General features: G+C 52.5%; 1 protein-coding gene across 3 annotated transcripts in view; it reads left to right on the top strand.

Moving 5' to 3' along the window:
• The window catches only part of APBA1 (amyloid beta precursor protein binding family A member 1), a 202,024-nt gene that overhangs the window by 182,665 nt on the left and 5,897 nt on the right, over window positions 1-13,462 (top strand). For all 3 annotated transcript variants that reach the window (XM_087858824.1, XM_045772354.2, XM_087858823.1), the window contains 3 exons: window positions 1,818-1,997; window positions 4,317-4,529; window positions 12,692-12,811. In XM_087858824.1, the coding sequence (XP_087714950.1) occupies window positions 1,818-1,997; window positions 4,317-4,529; window positions 12,692-12,811 (513 nt within the window). The remainder of the gene's footprint in view (window positions 1-1,817; window positions 1,998-4,316; window positions 4,530-12,691; window positions 12,812-13,462) is intronic.

Here is a 13,462-nt window from a genome sequence, read left to right as displayed (position 1 = left end):
GATTCATCCCCCACATCACCCCCTTCCCAGGGAGTGAACACCTTGACTGCCACCTCTGTTCCCTGCATGTGCGGTGGGGACGATAAAACAGACCTACAGTTCCAGAGTCTAACGAGCTCGGAGAGGGGCGCCTGGGCGGCTCAGTCGGGAAAGCGCCCAGCTCTTGATGTCAGGTCAGGTAGGATCTCAGGGTTGTGGGATCGAGCCCCACATTGGGCTCTGCACTCAGCATGGAGTCTGATTGAGATTCTCTCTCCCCCCTCCTTCTGCCCCTCCCCACTCATGCTCTCTCTCTCTCTCTAAAATAAATCTTAGGGGGGGAAAAAAGAGCTCTGAGAAGCAAAAGGGATTTTTGTAGTCAGTCGGCTGATAAACCTGCCCAGAACTGCCATGAGACAATTTATAGGATTTGTCCAGCTCACCGTGCATCTTACACATTTTGCTGTAAGAATATTACTGATTGTTTATATGGCACTTAGCCAGGTTCTGATGGGGTTTTTAGACAATGTATGATATATGCAGCTTTTACCTTTCTGAAATCCAAAAATTTCTAGATTCTGAAACATGGCCTCAAGAGCTTAGGATGAGGGCCTGTGGTGCTGTCCTGCTTTCCTCTGTTGTCGGCTTGATGTCCAGATGGCTGCAGTGGTCCTTGGATAGCATTTAATGCAGCACGGACACGTGAGAAGTGCCTGGTGGCTGCTGGCTAGCCGAACCCGTAGCCTGGATGACTTACCACGGGGAGAGGCTCTCCAAGCCCAGTGCCAGAGAAGGAACCACAGAAGCAGCATTCCTGTCCTGTGGGCTGTGTGACCTTGAGCAAGTTCTTCATGTCTCTGGGCCTCAGTCTCCTCACCTGGAAAATGGTGGGGCTGGACTTGAGCAGGGCTCTCAAGGGGGGCCAAGCCCCCTTTGTACAACAGATGTGATGCCCGTTTCTGTCCTGAGATAAAATCCATAGATAATATAACCTCCCCTTTTGAAAATTTATTCACAAGCTGAAGTATTGCCATAAATGTAACACAGAGGGAAAGTAAAAAGAAAACAAACTGAAATAAAGTCCTTACTACAGTATGTAAATGCTTGGGTCCGGCCGCTCCGGAAGGAATAGTGGAGCCGTCAGACGCTTACACCCACTTGAGTAATAGGTTTGGATGTGAGAACGCTGAATAACGTAAACACTTCTATTTGACATTTTGAATTGAGGGCTCAGTAAGGAAATAGATACGCAGACCACACACTCCTGCAGAATCCCCTCGCTGTGCAGCAAACATAGGGGCTGATGGCGCCATGATTTACTGGCCGCCCAGATACCACGAGCAGCCTTGATGCCAATGATTTTCCGAAGTCACGAAGCTTATTTCTGGTAAAGTGCTGGACATAGACAATCATCATCCTCTCTCGCGTTACACAGCAGCTGTATTCTTGGAACGTTTCGTGTGAATTAGAGCTGTGCAATTAATGCCTTTGTGTTTTATATAAATTGAAGTTGAGTCCCGGATGCAGATGCTTTGCTCCTGGTGTTACACGCATACGAGCGTCCAGGGGGACATTTGAGAATCGTTCAGGATGGAAAATGGTTCACCATCGTGTAGACTGTCCTCATGGCAATAAGTCCAGCATCTCTGACTCCTGTCCCCTGAATGCCAGTAGCCCCCTTGTGGTCATTTTCCTAATGAAACATGTCCCTACTAATTTTGAGCTTGGGCTTTGGCAGGGATTCGTGCCAGGTGTAGACCCACAGGCCCAGCTGACACCTGGGGCTCCCAGTCCTGCTACCCGTTGACGTCTGTCTTCCCTCTCCGGCTACTGTCTAGGCCCAGCTGATAGCACAGTCCATCGGGCAGGCATTCAGCGTGGCATACCAGGAATTCCTCAGGGCCAACGGCATCAACCCTGAGGATCTCAGCCAGAAGGAGTATAGTGACCTGCTCAACACCCAGGATATGTACAACGATGACCTGATCCACTTCTCCAAGTCGGAAAACTGCAAAGATGTAAGTACTTCTCCGAGCTCGGCCAGCCGGGCAGAAGCCCTGGGAGTGCAGGGTGGCCCCACCTTGGAAGGAAGGTAGATCAGTTTCAGGGGCAGGAGGGGGGGTGCGGAGTGTAGCTGGCAGGGTGTTGCTGAGGACTTGGGCCCATCTCCAGCTCCCCTGTCATAAGACCCTGTCATTAAAGACCACCATGGAGGGCCATCCCCAAGGTGGGGCATCCTCCGCTCTCAGCAGTCCTGAGCTCAGTTTGGGGTGGGTTCTAGAGGTGAGTAGGACCTGAACCCCACCCTTCCCAAGCCCACCGTCTAGGAAAGGGCACGGAGAAGGTCAGTGATGGTGCTGGGCACACGTGCTAGTCAGAGGCCGCTGTGCCCGGCAGAAGGGAGCAGTGGTCAGGACTCGGGTGATAGACCCTGTGCTCCGGCTCCTCCGGGGGTTGCCCCATGGCTTCAGAGAGAGTGTTGGAGGAGAACGCAGCCTTCTGAGCTGGTCTGGAGGTCTGGGTGTTCTTCGGAAAGCGTAAAGGATTTGCAAGGGCTGGCCAAAGTAATGGAAGCATGAAGGTCAGAAAGCTCAGGAATTGTCAGGGGAGCCATGGGTGAGACGGCCCAGCTGGAACACAGTGTGTGTGTGTGGAAGAGGATGGGAAGAGGCCCACACAGGGTTCAGGTCAGAACTGGGGGCCTTGAAAGTCTAGCTGAGGGGCTTGGGCTTTATCCACTAGACAGAAGTACCGTTATGAGAAAGCGATCTTTTTATTCAGTGATGGAGGTTAGGTGTCCTCTGTTCCCTAGAAGCAGAGCCTGAGACAGGGACTCTTGTTCAAGGGGTTTCGGGGAGAGTGCACTCAGGAAAAGCGAGTGTGGGCAGCAAGGTGGTGGGGACACTGAGGAGGAGCACGGCCTTGCTGGAGATGAGCTTCATTCTGATCCAGAGGCGGCTCCGGGTCACAGATCGCAGGGCGGGCTTGTCCCACCTTGGACCAGAGGGCTTGGCCAGCCTTTGTGCCCTGTGCCAGTCAGCCGCAGATGCCACGATCTGACGGGGGTGTATCGGTGCGCTTGGCTGCCTTCACAGAGTACGGCAGACTAGGCCGCTGCCCAACAAAAAATGTATTGTCTCACAGTTCCGGAGGCTAGAAGTCCAAGACCAAGGTGTCCGCAGGGTCGGCTCTTTCTGCGGGCTGTGGGGGAGGGGTGTGTCCCAGGCCCCTCCCCCCGGCTTGGAGAGCATGGTCTTCTCCCTGTGAAGACAACGTGAAGACGTCGTCTCCCCTCTATGCATGTGTGTCTCTTCCTCCCAACCCCCCTTCCTGTGAGGACACCAGTCACACTGCATTAGGACCCACCCTAATGACCTCATCCTAACTTGATCACCTCTGTAAAGACTCTTGAGTCCAAATAAGATCATATCCTGAGGCACTGGGAGTTTGGCCTCCAACCTATGAATTTCGAGGGGAACGCAATTCAACAACCCGTCTTAGGGAGTGTCTCCGGAGGGGCAGCTCTCCAGAGAAGCGGCCAGCTGCAAGTTTCAGCAGCCGAGAGAGGGGACACCAGCCTGTGAGGGGCTTCGTCAGGCCCCGGCAGCCGCCACCACAGCGTGTGTTCGAGCGTCTGTGTCTCCGTGACCATGATAAATAAATATGTGAGGTCTTTGTCAGAGACTTCCAGAAAGCGTCTTGCCCCCTGCGCACGCTGCAGGTAGCCAAACCTGACCGCCATGCCCTCTGCCCTGCCGAGGAAGGCCACACATTACGCCTGTCTAGAGTACGGTCTTCCTACGTGCGCTCCCAGCCTTTTTGCCGTGATACCCTTAGCATCATTTTTCCCCCTTTTTCTTCAGCTTGCGCCTTGCAAAGAAATGTTTCTATAATGTCTATTTATTTATTTTTAACTCAAGAATCTTAAATGTTGGAGGGAATTTGTGAAGTGCTATGGAATAGGGCAGCCTGTGCATAGAATCCAAAAGCTATTTCTGGAAACCATAATGCACCACCGATGTCCCCACCCACGCAGTCTCTCTTCCCGAGCTCCCCGGGGACTGCAGGAAAAAAGCACCTGCTGTCCTTTGTGTTCCTCTGGCCAAGGCAGGATTGCTCATGTGGAGCAAACATTACAGGAAATCGTATGGACCTGTGTTACATCATTTCTCAGCAAATGCCATGGAATCAAGAGAAGACAGGACTTGTCCGGGTCAGAACCGTTAGGGAAATGCCTTTCTCCTTTAGTCAAACAGGAGGTGGGGGGAAGCTTTGAGCTGTGTCGCTACCCTGCATGGTTGCTGCTGCAGGTTCTTGGTCCTGTGTTTTCCTTTCAGGTCTTCATAGAGAAGCAGAAGGGAGAAATCCTAGGCGTGGTGATCGTGGAGTCCGGCTGGGGGTCCATCTTGCCAACCGTGATCATAGCCAACATGATGCACGGAGGGCCCGCCGAGAAATCGGGGAAGCTGAACATCGGGGACCAGATCATGTCCATAAATGGCACCAGCCTGGTGGGTTTGCCTCTGTCCACCTGCCAGAGCATCATTAAGGTACCTGCACGTGGGAAAGCGACTAATGTTGTACACCTGAGGGGGGTAACGTGCGACTGCTTTTCCGTCGTTCATCTTAGGAACATAAATGAAGCGTTGGACCCAGAGGAGGGAGGACACAGATAATAAAGGCATGGGCTCGCACTCAGGCTCCGAACCACCAGGTTACACATACAGACTCCTCCCTGAAATTGTTTTAGATCAAAGGCAGTGTATTTGGCTCACAGAACATCACTGTCCATGCTGTGCCCCTTGCAGGCATCACTCATCAATGACAGCACTCTTTTTCCCCAAGCCTAGACTCAGCCTGGACCGAATTTCCCGCTGCTCAGTACTCCAGTCACTTGAAGTTAGCTAGACGTACGTGAGGCGATTGGCCATCCCTGTTAGAAATCATGGAAACGCTTCAAGTCTGAGAGCCCGGTTTCCTTCGCGGTGGCCGTGGCTGGGAGCCAAGTGAGCGTGTCCTCCCCCAGAGCTTGTGTAAGGGGGTCCCACACATGCCATGAGAAGGGGGGGCTTCTGGTACAGGCTGCGTGCTGCCTCTCCCACCTGAGCATAATTACTTCTCGTTCAGTCTGAACGGACACTCTTGCGTAAGGCTGAGAAAAGCTACTCAAGTGAGACTAAAACGTGAATATCTGAGAGGAAGAAATTAGATTTTCTTCTTAGAAACAAAGGCCTTTGTATAGTTTGTCGCGTGCTTTGGGACTTGCTGACGGCATGGCCAGTAGGAACATTCCTCCTTCACTGCGGTGTCTGTAGACCCCAGCTCCGCCCGAGGCACCGACCCCCCAGGCGGACTGGGATTCCACGACTCGCTTTCATCCCTCAGGGTTTGCTGAAGGCCAGTGGGCTAGAACGTAGCTGTGTGTGTGCATGTGTGAGAGAGAGGGGGGAAACGAATGAATTCATGCAATGGTTGTTTTAAACTAAGGAAAATCACAAAAGCCAACATCCGTGGCTGAGCGCTCGAGGGCGGGAAATCGACGCAAGCGGAAGGAATGTGAAGGTGGAACCTCTTTGTTTTTAATGGAATAGATACGTTCTGATTCCTCAAAAGATTATCTTACCCAGAGGAAAAAATAGCCCTCTTTGGCCTCATTTAATTTCTTTTTGTTACATCTTACACTTAAATCATTTCTACCCCTTCGTAATCTGCATTAATGATGAGAGAAGCTGGGGGCACCTGCCGGCTCAGTCGGGGGAGCGCGTGACTCCTGATCTCGGGGCCGTGAGTTCAAGCCCACACTGGGTATACAGGTGACTTTAAAAAAAAAAGAAAAAAGTTTGAAGAACCTACTTTGAACGTACGTATTCATTCAGACGTGTTTAATTGGGCCTCCGTTAGGCTGAGCTGAACTATGGAGAAGCCAGAATGTCAGCATGCATGTGGAGGATAATTGATCATTACAAGGGCTCAGTGTTGGGGCACCTGGGTGGCTTAGTCGGTTAAGTGTCTGTCTTTGGCTCAGGTCATGATCTCGGGGTCCTGGGATCGAGCCCCATATCGGGCTTCCTGCTCAGTGGGGAGCCTGCTTCTGCCTCTCCCTCTGCCCCTCCTCCCCACTCATGCTCACTCCTTCTCACTTGCGCGCGTGCACGCGCTCAAATAAAATCTTCAAAAAAATAAAAGGTTCAGTGGACCCTAATAGCAACATAGAGGTGAAATGCAGTAAGCATGCAGAGGGAGAATTTTATCTGATTTTTAGAGTGGACTTGGAAGGAGGAAGACTTAGGCAGATAACAGAAAGGAAAGTGGCCTTCTTCGGGAGTTTCTGGTTGAATTGATGGGCGGTGGGCAGAGACAAGTCGGAGCCCAGCCAGGGAAGGCTGATCTGGTGGTGTGGTAACGTGGAGAGGCCGGGGGGCACGGGCTGGGAGTTGGGGACACCAGACCCACCCACGTTTGGCAACTGAGTCGCACGGGCCAAGGTTCACGGATGCCCTTTCATACTAGTGAGCGGGTCACTATTGAAACCCAGTGTGTGCGTGAGAACCACTGAGGGGCCGTGGGAACCAGACACAGTAGATACAGTCTGCACCCAGGAACTTGGTCCTGCTGGGGAGACATGAAGCTAACAGCTGCTGAGTTCCGTGCCCCTGGCACCATTCTGAGACTGTGCGCGTTTGCTCACGGAAACTTCGTGGTAGCCTGCTGTAGGGTGGGTACTGTTGTCAAGCCGCTGCCCAAGTGAGGAAACCGTGCCCAGGCACGGAAAGGTGATGTAATCACTCAGGGTCATGCAGTTGTCAGCAGTCGAGTCGGGTCACTCAGCCACCGTGATGTCACTCGGTGGTGAATGGTCAGCCCCTGAGGCAGTGGTTCTCAGCCGAGGGATCTTGCACCCCCTTCTCCAGGGGACGCTTGGCAATGTCTGGAGACAGTTTAGGTCAAGACAGCTAGGAGGAGGGGTGCTACATGATCTCATGGGAGGAGGTGCAGGGTGCTGCCCGTACGCACCTGCTAGGCAGCCCTGGCCACCTGTCCCTCCCTCTCGGGCACCTGGTTTCCTGATGACCTGCCCGGCTTTCCCCAGAGGACAAGTGCACCCCGGTCCAAGGAGGCAGACCCGACGTGGGAGGCTGAGACCACAAAGGCTGTGCCAGGCCCAGGGGCCACACGGGGGCTCCTGTCTGCTGGACCGCACATCAAGGTGGACACGAAGACTGCTCTGCGAAAGTCAGAGCACCTTCCAAGCGGTTTCTGGAGGGGAAATGGTTTGTTTGCGCCGGGAGCCGATCTCTGATGTCTATAAATGGAGTCTGTGCGGAATCAGGGAATTAAAAGGCCACGTGGCAATGAAAGATATCACTGCTGAAGATGCAGAGCGAGACACACGGGCCTCGGTGGCCGCCCAGGCGGAGGAGGACAGGGCCAGCGGGCCCCCGCCAGGACGCAGCCCAGCGGCCTCGGGGCCCTGCAATGCGTTGCTGTGTCACGGGTGCGGCCGTGGGCCTGGCCTGCCCTGGCTGGAAGGAGAATTTGACCAGATTTCAGCTACAATGGCCGGCTCCCAGCAGGTTGTAATAGGGGGTTAAAGTTCCCTTGACAACAGAGCTCTTTTTTGCTTCCTTCCCAAGCAGAGGCTATCACCGCCCCACCCCTGGCGCCAGGTAATGTGCTGGTAGCATCCCCGCTGCAGTGCCGAGCCGACGCACCCTGTGGTGAACTCAGCAGGCCCCTCTCATCCTGATAAATCCCTGCTTCGAAAACGTGGACGTGAAACACCTGGGGCCGTTGTACACCGGCAGGTTCCACGGGTCCTCCGTGGGCTCCTTTGTCCACACGCTCGCAGGTGATGACATCACCAGTCTTCCAACACAGCTGGAGAAACGAGGGTGTAAACGACGTAAACAGAACACCCTTCTAGAATGGAGTTATAGGCACTGAATCATTTTAATGGCTTTCTTCCCTAGCGCGTATTTCTCCTGTCATCATTCCTGAGGCATAAGTATTGGTGGGCAAAAGCATGTTAGCAATCGGCCTGTTCATTTGCTCCGTGGTCCTGCCCTCCTGGTTTGTTTTTTTCTTTCCTAAACTAGAGCACCACTTCCCCTTCCTTCCACAGGATCATCGGGGTCTGGCTGTCCTGTTACTATGGAGACCAGTCTGGCTTCTCCCCCTCCCTTCCCCTCTCCCCTCCCCCTCCCTTCCCCTCTCCCCTCCCCCTCCCCTCCCACAGTATTCCTAATCTTTTTTTTTTTTTAATGATTTTTTATTATATTATGTTAGTCACCATACAGTACATCCCCGGTTTCCGATGTAAAGTTCGATGATTCATTAGTTGCGTATAACACCCAGTGCACCATGCAATACGTGCCCTCCTTACTACCCATCACCAGTCTATCCCATTCCCCCAACCCCTCCCCTCTGAGGCCCTCAGTTTGTTTCTCATAGTCCATAGTCTCTCATGCTTCATTCCCCCTTCTGATTACCCCCCCTTTCTTTATCCCTTTCTTCCCCTACCGATCATCCTACTTCTTATGTTCCATAGATGAGAGAAATCATATGATAGTTGTCTTTCTCTGCTTGACTTATTTCACTTAGCATTATCTCCTCCAGTGCCGTCCATGTTGCAGCAAATGTTGAGAACTCGTTCTTTCTGATAGCTAAGTAATATTCCATTGTATATATGGACCACAACTTCTTAATCCAGTCATCTGTTGAAGGGCATCTCGGCTCCTTCCACGATTTAGCTATTGTGGACATTGCTGCTATGAACATTGGGGTGCATATGGCCCTTCTCTTCACTACGTCTGTATCTTTGGGGTAAACACCCAGTAGTGCAATGGCTGGATCATAGGGTAGCTCAATTTTTAACTTTTTAAGGGACCTCCACACTGTTTTCCAGAGTGGCTGTACCAACTTGCATTCCCACCAACAATGTAGGAGGGATCCCCTTTCTCCACATCCTCTCCAACAATTGTTGTTTCTTGCCTTGTCTATTTTTGCCATTCTAACTGGCGTAAGGTGGTATCTCAGTGTGGTTTTGATTTGAATTTCCCTGATGGCTAATGATTTTGAACATTTTTTCATGTGTCAGCCATTTGTATGTCTTCGTTGGAGAAGTGTCTGTTCATATCTTCTGCCCATTTTTTGATTTGTTTATTTGTTTCTCGTGTATTGAGTTTGAGAAGTTCTTTGTAGATCTTGGATACCAGTCCTTTATCCGTAGTGTCATTTGCAAATATATTCTCCCATTCCATGGGCTGCCTCTTAGTTTTTTTGACTGTTTCCTTGGCTGTGCAGAAGCTTTTTATCTTGATGAAGTCCCATAAGTTCATTTTATCTTTTGTTTCTCTTGCCTTTGGAGATGTGTCATGAAAAAGGTTGCTTTGGCCAATGTCATAGAGGTTGCTGCCTATGTTCTCCTCTAGAATTTTGATGGATTCCTGTCTCACCTCGAGGTCTTTCATCCATTTGGAGTTTATCTTTGTGTATGGTGTGAGATAGTGGTCAAGTTTCATTCTTTTGCATGTAGCTGTCCAATTTTCCCAGCACCATTTATTGAAGAGACTGTCTTTTTTCCAGTGGATGTTTTTTCCTGCTTTATCAAAGATTAGTTGCCAAAAGAGCCGAGGGTCCATTTCTGGGTTCTCTATTCTGTTCCATTGGTCTATGTGTCTGTTTTTGTGCCAGTACCATGCTGTCTTTGTGATCACAGCTTTGTAGTACAGCTCGAAATCCGGCATTGTGATGCCCCCAGCTTTGTTTTTCCTTTTCAACAGTTCCTTGGAGATTCGGGGTCTTTTCTGTTTCCATAAAAATTTAAGGACTATTTGTTCCAGTTCTTTGAAAAATGTCCTTGATATTTTGATCGGGATAGCATTGAAAGTGTAGATTGCTCTGGGTAGCATGGACATTTTAACTATGTTAATTCTTCCGATCCATGAGCATGGAAAATTTTTCCATCTTCTTATGTCTTCCTCAATGTCTTTCAAGAGTGATTTATAGTTTCTAGAATATAGGTCCTTTACGTCTCTGGTTAAGTTAATTCCAAGGTAACGTATGGTTTTTGGTGCTATTGTAAATGGGATGGATTCCCTAATTTCTCTTTCTTCGGTCTCGTTATTCGTGTATAGAAATGCAACTGATTTCTGAGCATTGATTTTGTATCCCACCACATTCCTGAATTGCTCTATAACTTCTAATAGTTTGGGAGTGGATTCTTTTGGGTTTTCCATATAGAGTATCATGTCATCTGCGAAGAGAGACAGTTTGACTTCTTCTCTTCCGATTTGGATACCTTTGATCCCTTTTTGTTGTCTGATTGCTGTTGCTCCACCCTTCCACTGCAGTCGGTCGTGGGGACCCTTCCACTGCAGTCGGTCGTGGGGACGGAATGACCACTTGCATAACTGGCACCTCCCGTAAAATGGCAGCTCAGGAATCCGACTTAACGGGCCCCACCTCGAAGCATCAATTGGGCACCGCGGAGCAAACGCGTGGTTTGGCCGGTGCAAATGGCCATCCCTTTAAGCCTCTCTTGTGGCACATTTCCCCGGTCTAGAAGTTCATTCACTGAGGGACAAACCAGGCCTCTTAAATCAATTCACACACACACGAAGGAACCCACCAGAGCGATGTGAACTTTTTTTTTAGGTAATTGAGAAAATGGAGTCATTCTGTGGCTCTTGAGCGTGCTCTGGAGGTTCCCCCGTGCCTCACAAAACCTACCTGCATGACCCCGGCGGTTAATAGGTGTAAAGCACTCGAAGCTGCCAGCTTTGTCCGAGGCTGCGATCCTCACAGCGGTGCTGGTTGCTTCGGCGTATTTCACTCTGGTTTCCCACAGATTCCTGGTCTCTGGGTGTGTGACTTGGGGTGGGGGGTACGGGGCTTAAGCCCCTCCAGTTGCCCTGCGTGCACTTGCAGCCCCCTCCCCGCCCAGTGCTCCCCCCAGATGCACGTTACTGGTGACCAGTACTTACTAGTCAGCAACTGAGAAAGAGGCGGCACTCAAGGGGGAGAGACGTGCGGTGGCCTCGTGAACAGCACGGGTTTGACTCACACGGGCTCGTTTATCACAGGTGTTTTTCAAGAAATACAGCACAGGACCGCGCCTGTGCTTTCTCTCCCCGTGACTTCCCTAATAACCCTTTGTTCTCTCTAGCTGCCTTTACCGCAGGAACACGGCGTACAATCCGTACGCACTAACCGTTCATGCCGTCGGCGAGCTGCTGGTCGTTAGGTTTATCTGCATCGGCGCCCCTGAGCCCTGTGTTGTTCAAGGGTCACCTGCACGCGCATGAATATCTGAGCACCACCCCCAAAAGAAGCCTCTTTTTCATTTTTTACGCATAGCGTTGAGATGTGGTATTGTCATCAAATACGCCGAGGAAGAGAGACGCGTGGGAAGCAGTGAAGTCAGAACCAGAACTGGAAGGGACCTCAGGGTGTCCCCCGCCGCTTGTCGGGCCCGCGAGGAGCCTGGGAGGGGTGGGGCACAGAGTGTTGAACACCGCCAGCCCCCCCCCCCCCCGCCGCTGCCGAGGCAGAAACACAGCGTGAGAAGCAGAGTCCCTTCGTGGAGCCCTGGGGTGCCCCGTGGGTGTGGACAGTGGGCCCGGCGTGAGGAAGGCTGGCTGCCCCATGGACTTCGCCCAGGAGAGCTGCTTCAGCTCCTCCGCTGCTCCGCTGTGACGTCATCACTTCGTGAACCACAGAAGTTACCCAGAGAAGTTCCAGAAACCACAGAGAGTGGCTGATGAGGGCTGCCTGCGCACCCAGGTCACCCTTAGCCAAAGTGCAGCCCCTGGACGGCCCCAGTTCTGCAGGAAACAGCGCGGTTGAGAACACAGGGGAGAGGGGCAGAGATCCTGCAAGCAGGAAGGTAAACTGAGCCCCATCAAAACGCACACATCGAGAGGACCAGCTGCCATCCACCAAAGGCAGTGGGGGAGGCAGAGGGCAGGAGACCTGGACTCTCGGCAGCTAGGAAAGTCAGCTGGAAACAGGGCCCCGTGCACGGCCAGAACGAAAGATTTGGTGGCACAAATCTGTCCTGCTGGTGCTCTGCCTGGGTCTTTGTTGAGCAGACCTTACTCATCGTGAATGACACACACCCTCCCGTTGTCTGTAGGGGAGACCGTGGTGTCGGCGAAAATGCTTGGGTTTGAAAACAACAGATGTGGGGTTGGATCCTGCTGCCGGTGAACGGGTGTGAGTTGCTGAGTATCCCTTAGCCGCAGTGTCGTCTTCTGTAAAATGGACACAGTTACAGCTGCCGTTTGTCAGGGAGACGGCTCCTACGGGTGGCAGGAGTCTGTGCTCGGTGACAGGTGGCTCAGCTCATTTCATCATCGGGATGGGTTTTGATGGACGGTGATGGTGGGGTTCCCACACGGTGGTGGCCGATGGGTCACCAGGCCACCCCACTCCCCCACCAGCCATCACCCCCACCCGCCCATGCTCCCGCGCTCACGGGGCACACTGGCCGCAGGTGTGAGAGTACATGACCTCTTTGGAGCCTGAGTTGGTTCACGTAGCAGAGGACTGTCCCTGCCCGGGCACCGTTGGCCTGTGTGCAGGGCTGCTCCACGGGCCCCCGAAACAACAGAAGACCCCTTGGGGCTCCCTTTGCCCTGGGCGCTGTCTGCTCTGATCTCTTCTGCCCCCTCGCTGGTTGCCATCTCCACCGTGCCCCCTCACATTTCAGGGCCTGAAGAACCAGCCCCGGGTGAAGCTGAACATCGTGAGGTGTCCCCCGGTGACCACCGTGTTGATCCGGAGACCGGACCTGCGCTACCAGCTGGGCTTCAGCGTCCAGAACGGAATCGTGAGTATGGCGCCGTGCAGCCTCCCAGAAGTCTGACACACGGAACCCGGCACAGCATTTGTTTTTACGTTTTTATGTGTTTAAAGCGAGGCAGGTCCCCCGAATGATTCCGGCAAGGAGAGGGATAAGTGGGGGAGGGCCGTGCGCAGATGCCCTTGGGGCAGAGAATTCTGTGCCCTTCCCCATGAGAAGAAAAAGGCACTTCCCCAGCCGGGGCCCTAAGTCTCTCTCCCAGCTGCCAGCTTGAGATGGGCTGGGATGTGCCTCCGAGCGCTTCCTCCCCCACTGGCCCCGGGAGCTGCGCCCGCCTGGGAGCCCCTGCAGGGCCGCAGCCGCCCCCAGCCCGGGGTGTGCAGCGCTGGGGCTGGGCCAGCTCCCCGGTGATTCCAGGCACAGCCCAGAGGGGAGCCCCCAGCCCGTGAAGCATGAATGGTGTCTGCCTTGCCTTTTGAACCTGAAATAGCACTGGAGGGCTGAAGAGTATTTTCATCACTTGATGTCTGCCTTGAAACAATACTTTTTTTCTTTATTGTGGTCAAATATACACAGCGCTAAATTTACCATTTAAACCATTTTTAAGCGTACAGTTCAGTGGCATGAAGTACATTCATTCACAGAGAGGTATAACCATCACCACTAGCTCTTTCCAGA

This window comes from Ursus americanus, chromosome 34, assembly GCF_024610735.1.
Source record: "Ursus americanus isolate L20-20 chromosome 34, mUrsAme1.1.p, whole genome shotgun sequence".
NCBI classification, from domain to species: Eukaryota; Metazoa; Chordata; class Mammalia; order Carnivora; family Ursidae; genus Ursus; species Ursus americanus.
Note: the sequence above shows the minus strand (reverse complement) of the source record. Positions and strands in the feature narration are given on the sequence as shown.